This window comes from Astatotilapia calliptera, chromosome 2, assembly GCF_964374335.1.
Source record: "Astatotilapia calliptera chromosome 2, fAstCal68.1, whole genome shotgun sequence".
NCBI lineage: Eukaryota > Metazoa > Chordata > Actinopteri > Cichliformes > Cichlidae > Astatotilapia > Astatotilapia calliptera.
In genome coordinates this window covers 31,188,841-31,212,624 of record NC_137423.1, presented here as the reverse complement: position 1 = coordinate 31,212,624, position 23,784 = coordinate 31,188,841, and the positions used below count along the sequence as shown (strand labels likewise).

Sequence of the window (23,784 nt, the reverse complement as noted above, 5' to 3'; positions counted from 1 at the left end):
TGTCTTGCGTCCTTGACATATTTTCCCTGCTGATACCATGTTTATCAAAAAGGATTTGCAAGAAAGCACCTTAATTTACTCCGCTATGGTATTCAGTTTGTTTTTGAAACACAAAATATGTTGACAGCAGAGTATTTTGTTTAAAATACACAATTTTATTGCACATACAAGAGGGATCGTGAGGGCTCACACACTGTCATGGGAAAGCTTAAGAAAATGCAGGGACAGAGCATTTTGCGCATAAACTGGTTAATTACTAAGTGTAGTATCATCCAGGATTGTATTTGGTGGCAACTGTACAGCCATAAGCAGTTGAAGGACGCCCTTGTGAGATCAGTTGTTAAGCTCTAAACTGCTGTGAACAAAGCAGGTTGTGAATGCTCTGTGTGTGTGTGTCTGTGTGTACAAAATTAATGTCCAGATGAATGCTGTTTGCAAAAATTTCTGTTTATCTACCAGTTGTGCTATGCTTTTACAAATATATTGTTTCCCTTTGGGAAAAAAATCTTCAAAAACTCATCACCCTTAGTGACTCATTTTGTATATTTTGTTAACCTAAATTTAAAGTTTAGCACTAATATTTGTTGATTAGGAGGGCAAGTGTGGCCTGAATGCTACAGAACACCTATATAGATATTGAAATGATTGTCTGATATATTTTACATGATTAAGTTGAAGTGTGCTGTTGGTATTAAGAAAGAGATTGAACCTTTTCAGGTTTTTTTAAATTAATTTTTCTGGTTATCTTCCTGTTCTCTAAAGCTTCACATTGTGTTGTACCAACACAGCACTCACCTGCACAATTTGTGCAATGGTAAATTTTGAAAAACAACAATTCATTGGTGCCTACTGTATACATTGTATATTGATACTCAACATTTAAACAGGCCAGTCATTAAAATGGATTGACAGGTCTGTTCTTAGTTTGCACTGGTTCACAAATGTATTGAGTGTTTACTGTGTGAGAGAGGAGTCAGTTGTTTGTATTTCAGTGAGTATGCTGTATGTGTAAACTGATGCCCGCTTGTCAATGCCACTAAGTGCATGCGTTCGAATGCACACGTGTGTAAAGATCCTTGAAACACAATTGAGACTGCAGCAAAACACTTCCATTTTGGATGATAATAAAGGAGAGAATCGATTACTCTGTCACTCAGGGTTGACAGAAATTTTAATTATCTGACAAAGGCTGTCAGTCTTCAATCAGCTGTGTATCACATTGTCTGTTAATGTTTTCTTAATACAATCTGTACTTTCCCTGTGAAATCCTGATGACTCAGTGAGCAAGCTGTGTGTCCAGACAGTTCATCAGCTTGTTTTCCCATGATATCCTTCAAGTGCTTCAGTTGTTGCTACATTCAAATTATGTCTGTCCAGCATCCAAAAACATAGCATTCAAATTAATTTTTATATTCCTTTGTTTTTCACATTCATTTAAATTCCCCTGCTTATTGCTGTAATTTATCCAAAACTGTTATAACGATTCATTCCCAGCTCGTACATCTGTCCATCTGTTGAAATAGCCACTGAGCCAAGTGACAAACTGTATGCTGTCTAGAGTGACAATGCTTCATCTGTCTGCAGCAGATTTGTTATTGAAAAACACTGTCCTCACTGTCAGGCGAAACGTAATCTCAAATTAGCCAGCAAATACTGGTTTCTGCAAATTTCACCTTCTTCCTCCCAAGCAGTCAAGAAAGTTTAACAGCCTCTTTTGTCCTCTTCTCCCTCTTTATCACATTTCCTTTTTTTTTCTACCTTGTCACCGGTGTACAGGGCTCAGGATTGGTTACTGTGGAAAATGTGCCATTCACAGTCCATGTTTTCTGCTCAGAAAAGATCACCTTCTGAATTTAAACTTAAGCTCAGTGCACACCCACATGCTTTACTCCGCAACATCTTGGATCCCCTGAAATATAATCCGCTCCTGCACCTGCTGCCCAGAAGGCCAGTTGTGGCTTTTCCAACTCTTAGAGCTTAGAGCCACCAGAAACACTTCTTGCGCAGTTTCTTGACCCGTGCCTTGGTACTGGGGCGACTGGAGGATGCCGGGGCTGGCGTCGGCTTGGTCAGAGTTGGTGCAGGCACATCATATTCCCCCTCTAGGGCCTCTATAACCCCCTGGAAACGTCCCTCCTGCTGTCTAAAATCATGCTCCACACTGGAGGAGAGAGAGAAATGGAGAAGGCAGTTGAAGAGGAAGAAGACAAAGATGAGTGAGAAACATTATAAGCATGATTTAGAGACTGAGCTAATGTGAACCAAGCCAGATGTTTGTTTGTTTTTTAAATTCAGTTCCTTTCTCACAAAAAGAGAATACCGTAAATGTAGGGGTTAAAGGGAGATGGTGAACAGCTGTGTAAAACAAGAGGAAGTCTACTGGGCAGAAAGAGAGATTAGAAAGAGAGGGGTTTAGAGACAGCTAAGCTAAGGTGACCTAGTGACATCAAGAAATGCTGACAACACCTTAAATACTGTCCATAATGCAGTTTTTATGGAGGTTTAAACTCATATGTTCTTAATTTTGGTGTACGCGCCATCAGCCCACACACTCTTTCACACGTGTCTCAGCTCAGTACTCTTTTCACATCTATAGTATTCTTTTGCACTCATGCACCAGTAGATCACAGGCTGGTGAGATGAGAGGAGTGGGAGGAGAACGAAAAAGAGAGTAGGAAAGAAGAAGAGCATTTGCACAATGGAGGAGCTAAAAGAAGGAGCAATGGAGGAACTTTTTTACTCTTCTATGTTCAAAGCAGACCCTCGTGGCTTACTTTTTCTATGCTCCCATTCCCCCTCCACCCCTCATCTCGCTTGTGCTCTTTTCCCCTCACCATCTCTCTGAAGTGCCCATCGCTGCAGGTCATAGTGTAGCAGACTCTGAGTTTCTCCCTCCATTTGGTAACTTGTGTGTGTGTGTGTGTGTGTGTGTGTGTGTGTGTGTGTGTGTGTGTGCGTGCGTGTGTGTGTGTGTGCTGAGCTGGATTATATGGGTGGAGCTACATAGGGTCTGGCATCTGGAGTTAATGAGGCACATGATGAGGCAGGCAGATCGGAGACGACTACCAGTCCTTCCCTCTTTTTGTATGCCAGCAAACAGACACACACACATGCGCGCGCGCACACACACACACACACACACACTCAAAAACATATAATATACAAACACAGACGTGCTCCCCTGCCATCTCCATACATCTTCCTCAAAAGCCCACGGCTGAGTGAGAGTAAAAGAAAAACATGCAGAGACTTATGAAAGAAGAAAGGAAAGAGACAGAATCTTCGGGGAGATCGAAGGATGGCTAAATGAAAGAAAGGCGACCTTTAATAAAACAGGGCAGAGAGGTCACTGCATAGTAAAAGAGGAAACAAAAAAAGACAGGGAAGTAAAGAAGGACAAGATGAGTGCCACTGGAGATATGAAGAGGGGAGGGCAGCAAGGTCTCGGCTATCCGAGAAAGTGCGCAGTGATGGAGGGAGAGACGGAATGAGTGAATATAGGAGAAAGTAAAAGCTTGGGTGGGCACAGAGGAATGGAGATGGCCGCATGAATAATTGATAAAGAAGATCTACCGAGACACATATACACAAACAAAGCCACACAGCATACATATAAAGAAAGATAAAGGATGGCACCTGCCCCACATCCACTTACGGTACAGTCTGTCTTGTTTTAGAAACTAAAGCTTTTTCCATGTCAGGTCTCTCTATACGTCCCCTTGTCTCAAAACCTCAGTATAGCTCTCTACCTCTCTCTACCCATACCTATTTCACTCCCTCACAATTTTTCGTGGATTTACTGCACAGCTGCGAAAGCTGCTATTCTTAATTCGTTGTGTAAGCTGTCACCTTCAGCATCTTTTTACGTGCATGTATGACTGCGTGCTACGGCGTCTTTCATCCCTGTGAGACACAGCTAAACCCAAAACCTTTATGTTTTTAAAATGAGGTGTAAAATGTGGAGATCAGGGCTAAAGTTTTGGTTTGTTTGCTTAATACATCTGTTTAAATTTGAGACTTGTGTGTGTATTAGAATACTTTTAGTTTCTAGGTGCGCATATGTGTTTTGTTCTGCTTGTTTCAGCTGTTTAAGCTTTGGGAGGAAAAACAGAGGAGCTGTCAGAAGTTCCTCTCCCTCTTGTCTCTCATTGTAAAGATTAATTAAAACAGACGATGGCAAAACATCTTCAGGCAGTCAGCCCACGTCAAAAGCTCTTTTTTTCACCACAGATCATTAGGATGAATGTTTTAGTCCCACACGTAATTCATCCTCTGCCTGGGTGTCTCTTATGCCATCTCCACTCCTCTTTACCCAGAGTCCTCTAGGGTTTTGATAAGGCCATTATTGTCCAATCAAACAAACAGAGCTCGTGTAGTTGTGACTTCTCTGTGTGTATGTCACAATAAATATGCTGATTTTCTTTTTTTCCACCCCTGTTTTTGAAACAAACTCATACTGACACGAGAAGAAATATGACTAGGCTGGAGAATCTGCCTTTCAGTCCAAGTCATTAACATATTTCAAAGCGCATGAAATATATTCTTTTTTTTGTTTGTTTGAAATGTGTATGCACATGAATCAAATAAAAGTTGATTTCCCTTTGTGCTGGATTAATTATCCTGTTTGTATTTGCATGTCTGCAATTAAGACAATAAGAAAGTAGAGCAGGAGAGAAAATCTTAGAAGCTGAGAAGAGAGAAAGGTGGACTATAATAATGTGAGAAGTGCATACACCAGAGACCAGGATTGTTCCAGGTCATGTAAAGTATCTCCCCAAAATATTCGAAAGCCTCACATTTTGAAGACTTCCATGTCTGGCTAATGTTAGACATTGTATGACTATGTAATGACACGTTTCTTTGTGCAATGTATGCTACTAGACTACTGAGGGGGTTTATTTGTAGTACAAGAAGATAATAGTATGTTTTGTTCTGTAAACACTAATTTTCTGCTAATTTCATAAACCGCTAATATCTAGGTTTAGCACGTTCAGTTGTTCTGCTTGTCTTCCATCAAGTTTTCACAGTCTGCGTGGAAATGCTTCTGAAAGTGCTTATTTAGTCAAACAGTTCAAAATCATTTTTGGAAGTGTTTATGTTTTACTGTCACGGTCCTGGGTCTCCTGACCCAGCGTTTTTAGTTCTTTGTGATTTTTGTATTATTGTACTTGTGTGTGATTTATTCTATGGCTTCTAGTTTTGATCCCTTGCCCTTCATGTCTCTCTGTGTCCCCTCTGTTCTGTGTAATTGTGTGTCTTTGCATGTTTGAGTTTCTTGTTTTCTGTCACTCTGCATTGTGCATTATGTTCTCATGGTTGGTTTTTTGTTACTCTCTCTAGTCTAGTCTCTTGTGTTCCCAGCTGAGTATTTCCCTGTGTATTTTGGTTCTTAGACCTCTGCCTTATGGTTTATGTCTCTGTATTTCTTAGTTGCTGTCTCCACTGTGTCAAGTTCGCGTCTCTGTGTGATACTTCCTGTTTTACTTTGATGGTCCGTGTCTCATGTGAATGCGTCCTGCTTTGCTTGTCTCGTCAGTCCTGATTTCTCCCAGCTGTGCCCTCCTTCTGTGTCTCATTCCCCTCGTTACTTCCCAGTGTATTTAAACCCTGTGTTTCTCTGAGTCAGTGTCGCGTCGTCCCTCATGCTGTGTGGATCTCCCTGTGTGTCTCTCTGTGAGTTTTCCAAGTTCCCAGTTTAGATTAGTTTGTATGTTTTTTCCCTGCCAGCAAATAAAGCTGAGTTTTGAGTTCACCTCCCTGAGTCTGTGAGTCCTGCACTTTGGGTCCAACTCCTGCCTGCCGCACAGCGATTCATGACATTTTCTGCTTAAGTGAATTGTTGCATAATGCAGGTTGTCTTGTCATTAAAGCATTTGCAGTAGTTAATCAGGCTGTTGTATAATTACTGTCAGTGTTTTGCAAGGCTGAAGTCAAATGCCTTGTTTTCTCTTAAAAGCAGTTCCCATTTAAGATATTCCACAACGTGGAAGATGATTCTTTACTGTGTGAACAAAGGAGCTTGCATATAAGTGCATTTGTCTCACTATGTAAAGTAGTGGTGGAAATCAATGTGTGTATATATGTGTGGATATGGATGAGCATGTTGCCATGTGGCAGCTTTCTCCCTTGGTGCTCATTGCTACTTACTGGGATAAGGATTTTGCTGTGTTAATTAGGATCAAGGGAACAAAAAATGAGATGAGGGGAAACAGAAAACTGGATGCAAAGAAGAGATTAACTGACAGAGAAATGGAAAGTCAAAACAAGAGCGAGATGCAGAGGTGGGGCTGCTTTGAGGCAAGTAGCTTTGAGAGTTAAAGAGAACTGAAGAGGTAAAGACCCCGCAAAACTTGTCTTTATCCCCTCGAGGCCTGCGAGGGAGATTTGTATGTGATTGTAAACAAGCAGAATTAACTTCAAGCCTAGCTTTGGTCTGTAAATACTTCTTTTCTTTTAGTTTTATCCATGAAGCTACATGCAACCTACATTTCCAGCTTATGTGAGCAGTGCAGAGAAAGAGTAGAGGGTGAAAGTGGGGCACACTGAGGTGATTAGAGCTTTGGCGATTGACAGACAGAATGAGGCACAGATGTAGACAGGAGTTTGTTTAAAAAAAGAAGAAATGACAGAGATTTTAGTGGCATGTAATGGAAATGTTTATGTGAACATTTGTGAGAGAGAGAAGGAATATGTGGAGCTAACAGGAGGATTAAAGTACAGTATGCGATAAGAGGCAGTGCAGTTCTGCAAGTTGCTGAGGATCTAAGAATGCAGTTAGTTATTTAGGTCAGTCAAGCATGATAACTGGACTGATCATTTAGATGTTGAATTAATATCCTTGTTTGCACAGAGCATTATTTTGTGTGTAAATATCCTCCCTTGGTAGAGCATCTTTCACTAATCTGCAAAGTACAGCAAGTATTAATTTTAATATTTATAAGAGCAATCACTCTTAGTTTCTTTTTCCTTATAATAGTGTATGGTATGAGTGGTACAATAATCAGAGTGGAAGAAAAGGGCAGCGACAGCAGGGTGTCAGGAAGAAAGGGTAATGAAACAAAAAAAGCTGAATAAGTGATAAAAACCTGGAAAGGCTGAAGAAATAACAATGGGAAATTGCATCCTACGAGAGGCATGCAGTTTTACAGAAGTTTCATGGCTATTTCTAAAGCTCCAGGTAAGAATTAGTTGTCATTGGTGTGTTATATAATACAGTAAGCTCATTATCTTTATTAGGTTACCTGTAGATGATGCAGGCTGTCTTTTGGCAGGTGGGGCAGTTGTTTATGTCCTGACCAGTTCTGTATGAGCTGCGACTGCAGAAACAACAAATGTAAAACGTTTACACACATGAAAGCAGTTTGACTGAACAGAGCCGTGAATGCTGATGGCAGTTACACGTCTGGTTTTTAATTTTTGCTGTAGTGTTTTGATTGGTAATGATCTAAACAAAATTCTATGTAGGCATACAGTGCATGCGTTGTTTGTTATAATCCGCTTAAGTAAACCACTCTGATATATTTACGATTGCTTTAATCATTAGCATATATGATTTTTAGATACGCTACTTCAACAAAAAAGGAAAGAAATCCTGCCAAGCTTCAACAATATTCATTTTTGTAATAGTGAAAGATTATTTTGCACAAACAGCAGGCTGGGCTTTTCGTGGCGGTGTCACGCTGGTGTCAGAATTGTTATTTCTCTCTCCATGGACACGTACCCAGTGCAGCAACAACAGACATGCTGTCTACGTGTTGTCAAAGGGCACAAAATAGTTGTGATGTTTAGTGCATACAATGTGCCCCAGTAACACTATTCAGGACATTACCAGGATTGCCCCAATGGTTGAGTACCTGCCTGTTTACTATTCTATGCAGGAAAAAAAAATTGCAGCAACTGTCTTGGTACATCAGGTTTTGAGCCACACGTCACATAGCACAGATATTATTACCTTAAATTAGAGGCATAGTGAAAGTAAGCTTATTGTCTTTCATTTTAGATGGCTAGTTTGAACAGCAGAGCACACATGCCAACTGCATCAAGGCTGAACAAGACTAAAGAGACTACAGAGCCAAGGACACTGTTTACATGTTAGAAAATAAGCTGGAATTTAAAAATATCTGTTAGGCTTGTACTGCCTGCCTCCCAATTAAAATACTTTATTTTGCCAAGGTATTTTGGCTGGCCTTCAGTTGAACCATTTAGAGAAAAAAGTAACTGATTTATGTCAATAAAATTGACATTTTAATTACATGGAGTGAGACTGTGTAACTGGCATCATTTTTCTCCCCCACCAGTCTTTATCAAAGACGACAACAACAGCATGAGAAGACAAGTTTTTGCTTCAGGAGAGAAACGAGACAAGGAGCTGAGCACAGCGACAACCTTTTAGCTCAGCCGACACTTTTATCACAGCAGCCCACTTAGAGTCCTTTCATTTCTGGCACAGCACCAGATTCATGCAGTCCCTCTATTACTTGCTGCTTCTCTTAATGTTCATTCTTTTAATGTCTTCCTATCTTTCAATAGCTACCCTCTCTCTTCTGTCTGACTTTCAGTCTATCTGTTTTTCTGTCACTCTTAGCATGATACATGGGCATCCTCCCAAAAAAGCCTTTACACACAACAGAAGCATGAATGCACATTATACAGCAACAAAGATGGGGTAAGACAGCTGGAATACTGATTTTATGTGTCTTATTGTGCAGCTTAAAGATTAATTGCAAGGTAATCTGAAGGGATTAGACTGCAGCCAGAGACCTCTCTTAACGCTGGACAAAAATAAGGAGGGATGGGAGAGAATAAACCATGTACACAGGGAGTTTAGGTGATGATGGAGAATCATCAGTTTTAGGATAGTTGAGAGGTAATGGTTATGGGTGGGGAAAAAAGGTGCAGACTTTAACTTAATGGTGAAATGGAAGAGGGTGGTGAAGAGGTGAAGAATAGGAAGCAAAACAAAACAGTGTGACAGCAAAGATCTGACAGCAGGGAAGAGTGATGGACAGGTTGTTGGGAGAGGAGAAGGGGGGAAGATGAGAAGGCACAGGAGTGATTCACAGTTGTTAGTTGAAGATATGATTCATACTTTACGGTGAAGTGTGTAGCGAAAGATAAGGAGTGGGAAGGTATTAATTAAAAATGCACCAAAGAAAGGTGTGTGGCTGATGGTGAAGAGAGGGATAAATTACTAAAAGCGGGTTAAGAAGCAGTGGAGAAGAGGGGGATTTTTGAAAGACCAGCTGTTATGTGTGGAGGGAAGAGGAAGAACATGTGGCCAGGGAGGAGGAAATTAAGAATCAAAGATTTAGCAGGGGAGAGAAAGAGTAACTGATTAGTTCTGTTTGCTTAGAAGTAGTGTCTGTTTGGGGCTACATGCTCTCAAACTCTCTCCAAACATGTGTACACACATTGGATCTCCACACTGGTGGCATTTAAAAATCTAATATACTGTATTGAAAGCCTGCCAGCTATAAAAACTTAAAAGTACTCTGTTATTAATCTCTTTCACTCATAGTGCACCCTCTCTTCTACCCCTCTTTCTCATCTTTATCACCTCCCTCTTGCTTAAACATTTGCTCACGCGGTGAATGCCTCTACCACTCCTTTTACATGTGTTATCTCTTTTTATCACTCCCTTTTTCATTCTGTCTTGACATCTATGTTTCTTCATTTCACACTTTATTCTCAGATTATCCTCTTCCTTTCCTTCTTACCTTCTTCCATTCCCCTATTTCCCCTTCTCTCTTCAAGTTATTTTCCTTCCTAAGTCCCTTCTCTCACCCTTCAGTGAAGGCTTTGCTCTTCTCCAAGTCTTGAATCACGTTGAGAAGCACCTTTATCTTCTCCTGATTGGACAGCAGGTTCTCCTCCACACTCTGCAGCTGCTTCTCCAATCCACGTGGTGCTTGTACTGCATGTCCGTCCAGAAGTCCTCCCGGTGCCCCATTGCATTGTGCTTTCATATGAGTCTTACAAGGCAGAGTGTGGTCATCGAATGATTTGCTCTTCTGATTTGTGTAGTCCTTGAGTTTGATCCGTTCTAAGGATCGTTTCGGTACGTTTGTGGTCTCCTGGGTTTTGTTTTGCGCTACAGATGTGGCTGGTTTAGACTGAGTGGATAGAGGACAATTTTTTGGTGGAAGAGGTGGGGTGGTGCTAGATTTTGAGCTATTGTGACAGGAAGGAGCTGGAGACTTCAAAGCAATACGGGCTACTGTGTTCTGATGTGACTCTTCATCAGTGCGTTGGCCTTGAGCCACAACTTGACTGCGTTCATCATTTGAGTGTGATTTTATCACCTCTAAAGTTGGCGTGTGTGTTTGTTGTGTATGCATGTCAGCTGTGGTCCTATCTGTGTTACTTTGTGTATCTGTTGTCTGCGTGGAGGAGTCCTTGTAAGAGGTAAATTCTGCAGAGTGTGGCCTCATGTGCTGCTGTGAATCTTTGGCTTTGTTCTGAGTGTGTGTTGCGTGGTTTGAGTGTGAACTGTGCGCTTTTGGTATAGTGTGCGACAGCTGTGATAATTGAGTAGTCTTTACTGATGTGTGTTGCTGTGTGTTGGCTGTGTCTGTTTTTTTGGTGCAAGACTGGGAGTTCATAGTAGCAGAGTCTTTCCTTGACTGATTAGGAGCCACAGGCGGTTTCCGTGGCGGATTAGGTAAAGTCTGGCTAGCTGTTATTTGATTAACTGCCCTCCTGCGACATGCACCAGTGCACGGCGAAATCTGAGATCGTCTCCTCCCACATGTCCCACAAAGACGAGGCGGAGAAGTCGTCATTAATCTGCAGGGCCGAGGTGGGGTGGCGTGCACAGTTGTACAAACGCTTACTGTCTTTAACACCGTGCGATGACCCTCCCCTCGTAGAGACTGCACCCTTCTCCTCTCTTGGGCAGGCTCCTTGCCTTCTGTGGCTTCACTGCAAACCCCTCCCACCACATCAGAGGCTACCACACTGCCATTTGTGTACCGAGCTGTCCTTTTACCTCTCGTGTCCTTTGGGTTTGTCCGTATGTTTTTGATCTGGCAGTAAACTCCACTGCCTGATCCCTGTGACCCCATGTCGTCCTGTGTCAGGCTGTTGATCTCGTTTTGAGATGTCTCTTTTGACACCGGCAGACTGTTGCTGTCACTTCTGATAACTCCCCCTGCCTCTGCTGTTGTTGTTGTTTTGTCTGTTGCCATGGTGAGGAGCCGAGGTGTGTTGGTTGGTTGGCTGCTGTGGCGTTTGATGGAGGGGAGAGTCCGAAGTCTGGGAGATGTCTGCACCCCGACACTGCACAGTGGGCCCCATCGCCCCCCCGCCAGGGGAACTCCCAGTGCAGGGACTGGATTTGTTGGGTCAGCCACCCTCCTGCCCATACTCCTCTGGAGGCTTGCTCAGCCCCCTGAGGAGCTGAAAGGGATGGAGGCAAGCAGCGACATCAGCCGCCAGCAAGATTAGATCTAAGCGCAATCCAAGATGTTTCCAGCTCTTGTTTACCCAAATTAATTTATGTGAAAGAGTTTTTAGGGAGCTGGAGAAAGGAATTCAATATCCAATAAAGCTGTAGACTCTCAACTTTCTTCCATTAATGATCTTATTACTTGAGCTACTTCCGACTGGATGACACTGTCAAAGCTTTTCTCAGTTTCCAACCAGAGGCCCACAGATGATGAGTTGGATTGCTTTTCTGGGCATTGCTGGTTTGTTCTGGAGAGAGGAAAGAAATAAAGGCAATGAATGATAGAAACAAAGGTAGAAACAAGAGAAACTGGCAAGAAATAGTCAGACTGGCAAGAAGACATAGACATTAGGCACGTAAAGCACCGTGTAAAAGCTTCGACCTCGACTGAGAGCATACACTGACCAGATCAATATAGGTCTATCAAGTTCTTATTACCCTAGCAGGTGGGTGAGAGTAACAGTGGCAAAACTTTAAATCCCATCAAGGAGAATGAAAAGACTATAGAATATGTTCAGGGTAGGTTATGGGCAATTGCATGTTTCTCTATAGAGTTGGGAGTTGCATACAAATCACAGGAGCTATAGATCCTGTCAATTTAAAAATGCTGCTTAATTCTTTTATTAAGTGATCTAAGGAGCTTGGATCACTTTAATTTAATTTAATTTTAAACGTTACAACACATTTAAAATTATTTTTTCTTTCTTTACATTCCATAATAGTTTGTAGACTTATAACTAATCATTTGTTATCATTTGTCGTAAAAGCAGTTTGGAAATGTTTCAAATGAGTTAAGATAATTTAATAATTTTGTGATCAACTCTATAGCATTGTTCCATGTTTAATGTTTCTTTTGTGTCTAGTAATCTATACAGACATTGTGCCCTTCGGTCTATTTTAAATGTTTTTTTTACTTGATTTTTTTTACAGGCAGGAAATTTAATGTTAATCCATGACTAAATTATGTTAAGGTCTTATCTTTGTTTTGTGTTATTTTGCTTAGTCTAAAATTTTTGCATTGATTGGGAGAGAAGCAAAATTAGCCATTTAGTCTTTATCATTTCAGATCACTGACTCAGTGTAATTCAGTGGCGCACTGTGTCACTGCGATTAGCTGATGAAACTGGGCCAGAATTCTATTATATTTACTGTTTTTTTCCATATCAGGATTTTGGGCTATTGCAGGAAATATGGGCAGGGTACATCAAAAAGAAAAAGACAGATAAGGAAGAAAAAAGATCGCTATTTAAATAACTTACCCAACTGGTACTATATTTAAGAGCATGGAAAAGTGGATGCAGGAACATTTGTCTGGTATATTTCGTTTTAGCTAATGGAGCTATGCTAATTTGAGCTAATGTAATTACACACAGTTTGGCTCTTGAGGATAAATGGCAGTGCAGTGCATTTGCTGTCTGCACAGAACTCAAGCAACAATACATTTTAAACTTGTTGCAGATCCAGCTCATATATTGTAGAAAATTTCTTTTTGTCCGCCTGTGTTTAAAAAGTCAGTCACCGTCCACCTTTGATCCCTCACTGCCGCACACAAAGCTGGTCTGCAGCTGGTGTGAGGTAATTTGTCCATGAAATTAGGCTTGTGTGTGTATCTAGGCTGAAATCTTTGTGTCTTCGTTTTTTCTTCTATCTTCTATCTTCACAAACAACGTTGTCACTCTATTCAGCCAGTGTGGGGTGCAAAAGCTGGCTGCATACACACACACAGACACACACACGTAATCAAACACACACAGGGAAGATGAATGGCTTAGTTTACACCAGCTGGTGCAACATGTCACACAGATGCTTGCTGTATACGGTCAATTGTGGAAAAAACTAAAAGATATAGAGAGAGAGAGAAAGAGGGAGAGAGAAATAAATCAGCTATAGCCATGTTCACCTAATAGTGTAAGAACCCATGAGATTACAAACAAAAAAATCTTCTATTGTTTCATTATTGTAAAGAATTCTTTCTCAGGGTTTTGAGAAGTTTTAAAACAGCTTGTTGGCTCTGGCACTGTAGCAGGTAAAATTATGTGCTCACCAGTGGACAGGTAACACATCCTAACTGCAGTGAGCCTGACTGCTACTCTAATATTTCATATGTATTCAGAATGAGAGGCTTGTACCCATTCACTCATACCAATGCCCTGTCATGACCTAAGCCTAATACCCCATGCTGTTTTGACTGCACAAGGAGAATAAAAATTGACATCTTAGCCTTTTCCCCCCCTTTTTCCCTGACAGCAAGTGTAATTAAGGTTGTCAGACTCTTTTCAGTTTTCATTTAAAAAAAATTAAATATTAATACTGATGCTGGTGGGCTTGCCCATGAGCTGAAGTGCTGAACAAGGAACAGTTTAAATTTAGACTGTTCAGCCTGCATCCTGCGTCTGAAACTTTCTAGACATAGAAAACAATAAGTGTCACACAGTGCACTGCATTGCTTGAGAGCTTCAGTGACAGTGGTGCTTTGAAATGTAAGGTTTCTGCATAAGGCATTAAAGATCAAAGGATTTCTGTTTCAGTGACATATTGCTCCTACTTATATAAATATCTTGACAGTGTGTTTCGCTTGTGGAGTGTGACATTGCCAGGGAGGGGTCTCGCATTATTGACAGCCCAGACTGCTTATTATTGTTTACTGTGCTAACTGTGGTAATCACTTTCCTGGAGTGGACGACTGAAGCTTTAACTTATATTTCATGCGTCCCTTTTTATATACAAAGCAGGGCACAGCGACTGGGTGAATGAGAAAAGCACTGAGATTCGTTGTTTGCACAAACAAATTGCAGATGATGATGGCATTTCTGTGGTGAGAAACAGATGGAGAGGGAAAGCAAGAAGAAGAGAGCTAGCCGGTGTTTGTGTGTGCAAAAAAAGAGAGAAAGAGAGAGAAAGGATGCATATGTGCGTGCATATGTCCCCATTTGTGTGTTTGATTGTGTTTAAGAGCTGTCAAGCAGCTTGTCTTGGGATTCAGACTGAGTGAACTAAAGGTAATTCCACTGCAGCTGACTTGCCTTTCCATCAGCAGCCTCATCAGACAGCAGAGCACCTGCTGCAAGTTTTTTCTTTCTTTCTTACTTTCATCATTTTGTGTGTGTTCCTTTTTGAAGTCTGACTCTTCACCCCTGACCTGCATGATGTCAGGCAGAAAGTGACACCATATCCTCAGAAATCCAGCTCACACTCTGTGTATCTCAGACTCTCTACCCTTCTCTTTTTCTCAATCACTTCCCCCTCTTTTAAATCTTAAAGGATAGCACTAACCTCGCATCCCTCTTTCATCACTTGCTGTGTTTGTTGTCACACTTTCCCACTCAGCACCCTCTCTTCCATCTCTGTCATGCAACCTTTGATTTTCTCTGTGCTTCTCTCGCCTCCTCTTTGTTCTTTATATATAAACATAGTCTCTCACCAACATTTCACCTCTGGCTGTGCAAAATAAACGGGGAGGAGAAAGGGAGGAAGCATTGTCATCTGGGGGATAAAGGGGAGGCAACTGAAGAGGATAACAGGGTAGACGCCGGCACAGGCAGGGCTGACAGGTGGCCAGGGGATGACAGCGAGAGAACAGATGTATTAGCAGAACTGTGGACAAGATGAAGGACTCGCGCGAGCATTTGTATGTGTGGGTCAGCGGAAGAGATGTGAAGGCCTAATTTTCTATAGTTGCTTTAAATCTCCAATCAGTTTCTCCTTTCATAATCTGAATGACTTTTTTAAAAGATAAAAGTAAAAACAGAAGACTGGAGGAGAAGGAGGAGGATGTGTGAAGAGACAAACCTTAAAGGAAAGGAAGAAAAAAAGATCTGGGATGCCACACACATTGCTTGCCAGTAATCAATGAACACCGCAAGTGTGCTTGAGCATCTGTCATCACGCACACAGACCATACAAGCCTTTCAACACCGCAGGGAGTTTCTTGACAGGGTGCAGCCTTTTATGAAATCTGTTTATACATGCAATGAGTTTAATTTGCCAGTCGGTGGGTTTGAGCTTTTAAAGCATTGTCTATGACACAGGCAGTCTCAGCGATGCCCTGCATGTTTTTTACATGTGTCTGTGAATGAGTGCACACCCACGCCTTTGCAGTGGTAACAGAGCGCTGAATGCTCCAGCGAATCGAGTCCCCTGTCGTTTCAAGGTGAGTCTCATTTTTCAACTGCCGATTGACGGGCCCTGTGTGTGTGTGTGTGTGTGTGTGTGTGTGTGTATGAGTGTGCAAGCGTTTTTAGGGAGACTGAGAGTTGCTTTACTGCTCTGTAATCACACCACCCCTTTCAGTTACTATCTCTCACCCACTCACCACCAGAACAGAACAAACGCAGCACTTTATTGGCCCTTTGAGACGGGGCACACAGTGCATTTTGTGCAGTTCATTAGGCTTTTTTCCCTCCAGCCACCGTTGTTTGGGTTCAAGGCAACAAAAACATTTCTCTGTTATATATTGCCAAACCTTTCTAATCTTACACCTCTGATTTAACATGTGTTTGAAACTTAAATGGTAGGCAATGTGTTTTTGGTGCCACTGGAAGAAAAATCTATAATAACCTTTCAGCATATTGTAATTCAAAGTGTCTGAGAGGAAACAGACTCCTTCACTTTCTGTTAGCTTTGTTTTCAGGATTTTAACAAGTCTACTCCTCAGAGAGAGACGTTGGTTGATCACAGATCTGTTCAGACAAGAACCGGCGTAGTATAAAGTCGAACAAAGAGCAACATTGTAAGATGTAGCTCTGCAGTGGGTTAAGCGCAAAACTTTCAGCTGGAAGAGTGGGTTCTAAATGTCACATGAAGCTTAAAAGTCAGCATTATCCTATTTCTATTCCATGTGAAACACCTTCTATTTAGTGTGGACGCCCTATGTCTGGTGGGAGGGACTTAGAACAGTGAGGTGAGAGCTGCATCTTCTTTCTTCTTCTTTTTCTGCCTCCTGCAAGTTTTATTCTATCAGAGACCTTTATGAGAAATAATTTCTGTCCATTTCTTACAACTGTTATATTGGATAGGAAGATACTTTTTAGACATTTAATATTCTCGCACGTATAAATCAAATAAAACTGTGCGGAGGCATTTTGTATGGGATAACTGCAGGAGATAGGATTGCCACACCTGCCATTTAAATATTTGAGCACCTTGTAAGACCATCTCTCTGACTCTTTGCTACAATAAGCAGACAAGCTATCAAGCAAGATACTAAGCTCCCCTCAAAGAATTGTAATATAAAAATATAAGTTTGTTCAGTATCTTGCATTGCTTTTATTACTTTGCCACAATATTCTTTTTTTTTTCAGTTAACTTTCTTCAAAATGCAGGAGATGGGGGAAAAAAAACAATCAATATTTAGTATGAGCGCCCTTGTCCGTGAAACCACACCAGTTCTCATTGGTTCACATTTTTCAAAGCAGTTAGTGTGTTCCAAGCATCCTAGAGAATTTGCCACAGTTCATCTGTGGATTTGGGCTGTCTTACTGTGTTCTGTCTCCTCGTTTAATCCCAGGCTGACTCCATGATGCTGAGATCAGTGCTCTGTGGGGGGTGTCTGTTGCAGGACTCCTCTTTAGCTTTGTGACAATACTGTTTGATGCACAGTACCCTATATGTACCCTATATATTTTCTGTTTGTCTGTAGTTTTCAAAATGTGAAGTCAGCCTCAAATTCAATATGATGATATACATACTGTGTCTCTTTGTGTTTGTTTGCATTTTTAATTAGTGATTTCACCTTTGTTAAGTGTCCCAGTATAACACTTCTTCCGGTAACTCATAGAAAAATGAATCCGGTATTAATCATCAAAATAAAAAAGGACATATACACAGCTGATTCTGCAGCCGTTGTCATTCTGCATTTTAATTGAGAGCAGCTGTATTTTTTAGGAACAGTGCGCATTAATTAGCATCTCAACTGGAAAGAGGGAAGTCACAAAAGGCTAATGTTCATACACAAAAAGCCAAACATTTCACTAAGCCAGCAAGTAAGGGTCTAAGTGAAGAATTGTTTTGGGAAGATTGTGCGTAATATTAATGAGAGAGTAACTGAGATACTCAGGTTCCTCTTAAAGGTATGCAGTGCAAACTGTGGTCACTGTTGCTCTCCAAGCAACACAAAAAAGATGCAAAAGAGGACTTAATTGGGGTTTTTATAGACACACTCAAATCCCAACCACTTCACAAACAACAGGAAAATGGAAAATGCTCTGCGGCGCCCTGTGTACTGAATTTTCATGAAAAATTTACATTGGACAAACTCTGTGTATATGTACTTTGCGTTTGTGTGTGTGTGTTTTTGTTTCTGCATGTTTGGAATCAGAGATGCATAAATTAAGCAGAAGCAGAAAATAAATTAAACAGAGAACTGAGAGGCAGACTTCCCCGCACGTCTGTCTAAGAAGAAACTCAGATAAGGCAAACAATGTCACTAATTGAAAGTAAATCTGAAGGGTTTTAGTCTGTTCAGTGCATGAACACTGTAAACAGACACTGTAAGTCATTACAGTCTTTTTTTCCTTCTCAGGGACTCCCTCTAGTAGAGGAATGAAAGGGTTCGTATCGATGTTTAAACATGTCTACCTTCGGTCGTGGTGCAACCCCACTCAAAAGGCACGGCACGACGACACAAAGTGGGAAAAACAAAACTGATCTCATAACAATGGATTTTATTAAAAACTTGTAGCCCTTTCAGCCCCTACTCCTCGTGTATGTGGCAACAAATAGGAAATAATTCAAAGCAATGTTCTTTTCCAGTCAGAAAGACCCCAGAGGAAAAAAAAGTCAATTCGGTTTTAATGCTGTAAGCTTATTTATAACCTGTTAGGAACCTATAATAAGAAAAGGGCTGCAATACATTACAGACCAAGAGCACATTATTGACAAATCCATCTGGCGATTTAATTCATTTGTTTTGTTGTCTGCTGGAGTAATGTTTGCTGGTTGAGCAGCGGGGCAGAGAAACCAAAGGAAAACGGCATATTTATGAGATATTTAGCACCAAATACTTAATAATAGGAGATAAACATGATAGAGTGGAAAACTAGACCGAGTCAGCTAAGAGGGGAAAACAAAGTGTTTGAGTTAGAGGAGACGCCACAGATGCACTACTACATAAAAATCTTATCAGTGTAGCTAATAGGGTGTGATATCATCAGAGGTTTACATTTTTGCTTTTACTGTGTACTCTTCTCTCTCTGAGCATTTTTTTCTCCAGTCACCTTTCTTTTCCCCTTGGTCACCTGTCGTCATCCTGATTACTACCTTTTGTCTTTGTACTCTTTTTATCATCTCATTGTTCTCTTCTCTTCGATATCACTCATCCTGCCTGCACATCCCATCCAATATCTCCATCATTAACCCCTAATCTATTCCTCCTCCTCTCATCTCTTCATCTTGTTGCCCCTGCTGCCCTCGCTCCCTTTCACACATCCATCTTCCCACCATTCTGACTTTTGTGTCCTTTTGTCTTTCACCGCATCTCATCTGTTTCTCATCACTTGTTCACAGTGTGTCTGGTTAGCAGAGCGGCTAAAGTGTCACTGACATGCACGTGCGGATGCACTGACAGATGCACAGACACACACACATATAACTTCATGTGTGCATGCCAGTACATACTTCTTTGGATTCCTCTTTCTGTCTTCCTGTTGACTGACTGAACCTTTATTTCTTTATTTCTTTCTTTTTATTTCTTCTTTCTTTTTTTATTTCTTATTTCTTTATCTCCATTATTTGTGAACCTGCAGACACTGAATGTGATAAAAGTCAATGTAGTTTAAAGCTACCTACTGATTAGGTTTTCCCAGTGTATAATTTTAGATGTAATTCCTGTACTAAAGTTGTTTCCAATATGTGAACCTGTATTTGTGCATTTACTACTAGACACATAAATTACTTTCTGTATAAGTCTATACAAGTTAGAAGTTATTACCAAATAAATGAAGTCCAACTCAGGAGTGTTACAAACAAATCAGGCCTAGACATATGCAAAGAAAACATGTTTATATGTAAATAAAGAATATGAATTCATAAAGCACATTGTTGAAAATATTCAAGAATCTTTGAGAAAGATTTCATTGGTCCTGAATCAAATTCCTGCCTTCACACATCAGCTATTCATTATTATTTTTCCCAGAACAAGAGCAGAGAAAAGCGTTAGCAACATTCTGGTGCATTCCTAATAACCACGACAGGCTGTTTGTGAAGTGGCATGCTAAAATTTGGACACTCCTGAAAATATTGCATATTATGTTAAAGTGAGAAGAACTGAGTGCAACCACTGCAGAAAACAGATAAAAATTGGGTTTTATTCAAATATGGATGTGGTTTTCAGGGGGTTTTATCTGCTTATTAACTTTTCACGAACTGATAATATGCTGCTCTGGTATGTGTGCTTGGTCATTTTTGTGCTTTTAAGGTTTCATAGCATCAGCGGTTCATTAGACTTTAATTGACTCAATAGAAAGAATCATCATTGGGAGTCCAGAGCTTGATTCATTCTTGATTCATTGATCCTCTATTTCAGATTTCATGGTAACACCAGGGCTGACTGGTGATCTGAAAAATTACATTTTACTTTTACTTATGAGTTTGAATGCTGTTTAGAAATCCAATGCACCCCGTTCCTTTAAGTGGTGGCTTTTGGCCCTTCATAAAAGACCCAAAAGAGTCCCAGCTTGTCTTTGACATATTTATTATTTCATTTAGGTGAATAGGGCGTTTTTTTAAAGATAAGTTTTACTTAAGGTGTTTAACTTAGGTTAAACAAGTGTTTTCCAATGTCAGTGACTAATGATGTTAGAATAGTAATACTTGTCTGAATATTGACAAAAACTCTTTTCTAAAAAAACAAAAAACAAACTACCAGCTTGAAAATTTCACTTTCTGAAATAGCGGTAATGAAAATGCAAAATTTGTAAAAATCAAGAAAACTTTTTTATTTTATAAATCTGTACATGCTGGGCAAAAAGGAAAAGCAAAACCAACACATGGCAACAAAAGGCCTACAGGACGGTGCCGAAGCAGAAATGCACTGTTTCAATGTGCAGACATGATGCACAAACAATACCCATGTAGAGAAGGCGGAACGGGGAAAACGTCCTTCATTCTCACAACAAATTCAGCATCTTAAGTATGCAAAATAACATCTGAATAAGTCAGTCTCAATTTGGAAGGAAGTACCGAAGACAGATGAAGTTCAGTTATCGAAGGCATGTGTGGAGAAAGGAGCAGCATTTGATGAAAAGAACACCTTGTTAGCTGGAATGACTCTTGTTTAGGGTTGTGCAGTAGCTTATGGCAGAGGAAACACAGCATACATAGAGGGAGGAGGAGTTCAAATATTGCGCAAGCAGTCAAGAAAGTCAAACTGAAAACAGATTCCCTTCTACAGCAACAATAATGACTCACAACACAGTACAATTAACTGTTTTTGGCTAAACATCCCACACAGCAGTAAAAGCGAGTAATTTAAATTTAATAAATTTATTCAACAAGTGCGGTTATTTTGCTGTAGCCCTGTAGACATGTCGCTGTAGGACTAGAAACAACATTATTTTTCTTTTCATTTTTCAACTTGTTGATGTGTTTGTGCAAGTGAAAGACTGGACTGTGTGATAGTGTAACACATACACACACGCACACACATACAGATATGCACAGATTGTGATCCTGATTTATGTTATGAGGTTATATAAATTTTGCACACAGGTCACATAAATCCACACTGTCTCAGTTTGAGATGTCTGTATACAGATTTGATCGTTTTAAAACAAACGCGCGCATACACACAAACACAGATGCATGAGGTCAGCATTAGTGTATAAAGAGAAGGGTTATTGCTTTATAATCCCACATTAAAGCTACACTAGCTGTCCCGATGATTGGTTCAGAGGCTTTTAATATTAGTCGGGCAGCAAAGACACACACGTATTCCCATAAACACACAGGAATGTTCGGAATCGTTGTTAAAGGAAAACTTGTAATTAATATTGCATTATGAAACACACTCACTTAAGCACACACAGACGTATTCATGTGAATCAAATCCTACTGTGACAGATGGATGGGATTACTCACCTGCCACACACACACACACACACACACACACACACACACACACACACACACAGCGTATCTGCTGTCGATACTAATGCAGTGATCATACTACTTTTTTCTTCCTTTTTTGCAAAAATACACTTATAAGGTTTCCATAAAACAGATAGACCGTCTGATATATAAATACACTTTTAGCAGAGGACTGACTCTGTAAGGAATGAGACATCCACCAAGCCAAAATTTGTGTGTTTTTGGATTGTTTGTTTGTATGTTTATCTATGTAGCCCAGAGGTTTAACCTATGGATTTTTTTCCTGCACTCCAGTTAGCTCTCTGGTGCCTCCTTCCATAAAACCAGTTACCTTCATTCAAAACCTTAAATCTTGAATGAGCATCTTTGAAAAATAAAGTATTTGCCTTGGGCTACCAGACCAGAAACATTCCTCAGATGGCCATAACAGCGCGAGAAGAAAACATGTTAGGCTTTTATGCTATCACTCCCCTATACACACAAACGCACACACACACATACACTTAACTACATATACACTCAGTGTTATTTTTTAACAAATATCTTTGCTCTTGCTTTCTTAGTCACTTACCTTTTCTTATCATCCCCTTTGGTCCGCATGCTTCTGTCTTGCCCTGGTTCTGTGTGTGTATCACTCGTGTGTGGTAGTCCTTTAGTGCTCAGTAGAGCTCTCCTCCGATTCTTTACCACTCTATCTCTCTCTCCGTCTCATTCTGTTGCTGCTGATCCTCGTATGCTCGCGGAGCCCAGTGATCCTCCCTCCCTCTCTCTCTCTCTCTCTCTCTCGCTCTCTCTCCCTCTCTTTTTCACACACACACATACACTCCTCTCTCCCCCTCTTTCCCTGATCAATATTTCTGCCTGCTTCTCTTTAGCTCTCATGTGCTTCTCAAATATTCTCACTCATTTCTTAAGTCATCCAGTGTCATGATTCGCTTTATTTTTATATATTGGTGACAAATCTGATGTCATGCCCTGAATTTTGTGTCTATGTTTGTCTATGTGCCTACATTGACCCTGGCACAGTAGTAGACCCAGTGAAACTTTGGCAGTGTGCTCCCGGGAGTCGAGCCAGGACACAAACAAACACACATGCGTGAACACACAGAAGCACACACTCGTGCTTCTACCACTCACTTTATTTATACCTTTGCTTTTCTGTGAGAATAAAGTCTAGCATTGCCTTGCTAACTCGCTTTCTCTTTCTCTCTGTTTTGATTTTCTCCTTGTAGTTTCACCTCACTCTTCTATTTGAGCTACAGTATTTGGTCACTGTCCTCTCTCTTCTTTGCCCCACTTTCTCCTCTTCATGCCATTCTTTAGTGTTCTTTCATCCTCATTTTTCATACTCCCCTCATGCTCTGTATTTGGCTGTCCCACCACTCATCCTCCTTTAAGCTTATTGTCTTTCTTCCCCTGCTCCCATTCATATGAGCTGAGAATGACACTGCTTTCTTTCTTGTGGCAAATAAGGCAATTAGATAAAATGAAAAGAAAGTGAGATTAAACACCATATGACATCGGGTTTAAATTATGCTTAATGATGAATGCTTTGTCTTTTGAGCCTTCCAGGAATTGTGTGTGTGCGTGTGTTTGCATGTGTGTGTGTATAAATTAATTTCTTCTTTTGTCGTGCATCAAGGAAGACAAGAATGTTTTACCATTTTTCACATCTTTTACTGGCAGCTTTCAGATTTAGAATTCAGGTTTAGGGATTGATCTTGTATGGTTTCATTAGGATAAACATTTGTTAGGCTGTTAGCAGTTAAGAAATAAAGCTGCAGGGAATTTACAAATGTAATGCTTGTACAATAACACAATGCAATGTCGAGTTTGATTCTCCATTCTAAGCAGTGATTGTCAGTGAAATGTTTTGAATATTTCTTTAAAACGCTGCGAGTTTGCGTGTTCCCTGAGCGGCTGTTTGATGCAGTGTCCATATAAATGTCCCTCCTGACCCCTCCCCCATCTGAAAATAACTGGCGATGTATGCACCACTGCAAAGTGGTTGACTCACCTTGTGTTGTGTTTCAATTGACCTCTGGTGTGATGAGGTAAATGGTGTGTGTATGTGAGTGTGACAAATATAAATGTAATTATGCACATTGCATAAGCAGCAGTCACCGCAGTTCAACACATGAAGGCTTTTAAAAAATATTACACGTGTGCACGGAAACACGCGAGGGCCATAAATCATGAGATAGTTGTGCCAGAGCTTAGAGGTCGTGGTAATTTGATTTGGGAGAGGAAGATGA

General features: G+C 40.6%; 2 protein-coding genes across 3 annotated transcripts in view; one reads left to right on the top strand and one right to left on the bottom strand.

The window, feature by feature from the left end:
• dock2 (dedicator of cytokinesis 2) overlaps positions 1-23,784 on the top strand; it is a 99,237-nt gene that overhangs the window by 48,671 nt on the left and 26,782 nt on the right. The gene's annotated exons all lie outside the window — the stretch shown is intronic.
• On the bottom strand, positions 135-22,255 carry insyn2b (inhibitory synaptic factor family member 2B). Of its 2 annotated transcripts, none has more exons than XM_026194539.2 (4): positions 22,101-22,255; positions 9,784-11,694; positions 7,242-7,316; positions 135-2,161 (listed from the first exon to the last, which is right to left on the bottom strand). In XM_026194539.2, exons 2-4 carry the CDS (start codon positions 11,361-11,363, stop codon positions 1,978-1,980), a joined length of 1,839 nt encoding a protein of 612 aa, XP_026050324.1. In that variant the 5' UTR covers positions 11,364-11,694; positions 22,101-22,255; the 3' UTR covers positions 135-1,977. The 2 variants fall into 2 exon arrangements, 1 of the variants encoding a protein (XP_026050324.1); XR_013911925.1 differs by having other exon boundaries at positions 2,098-2,161; positions 9,717-11,694.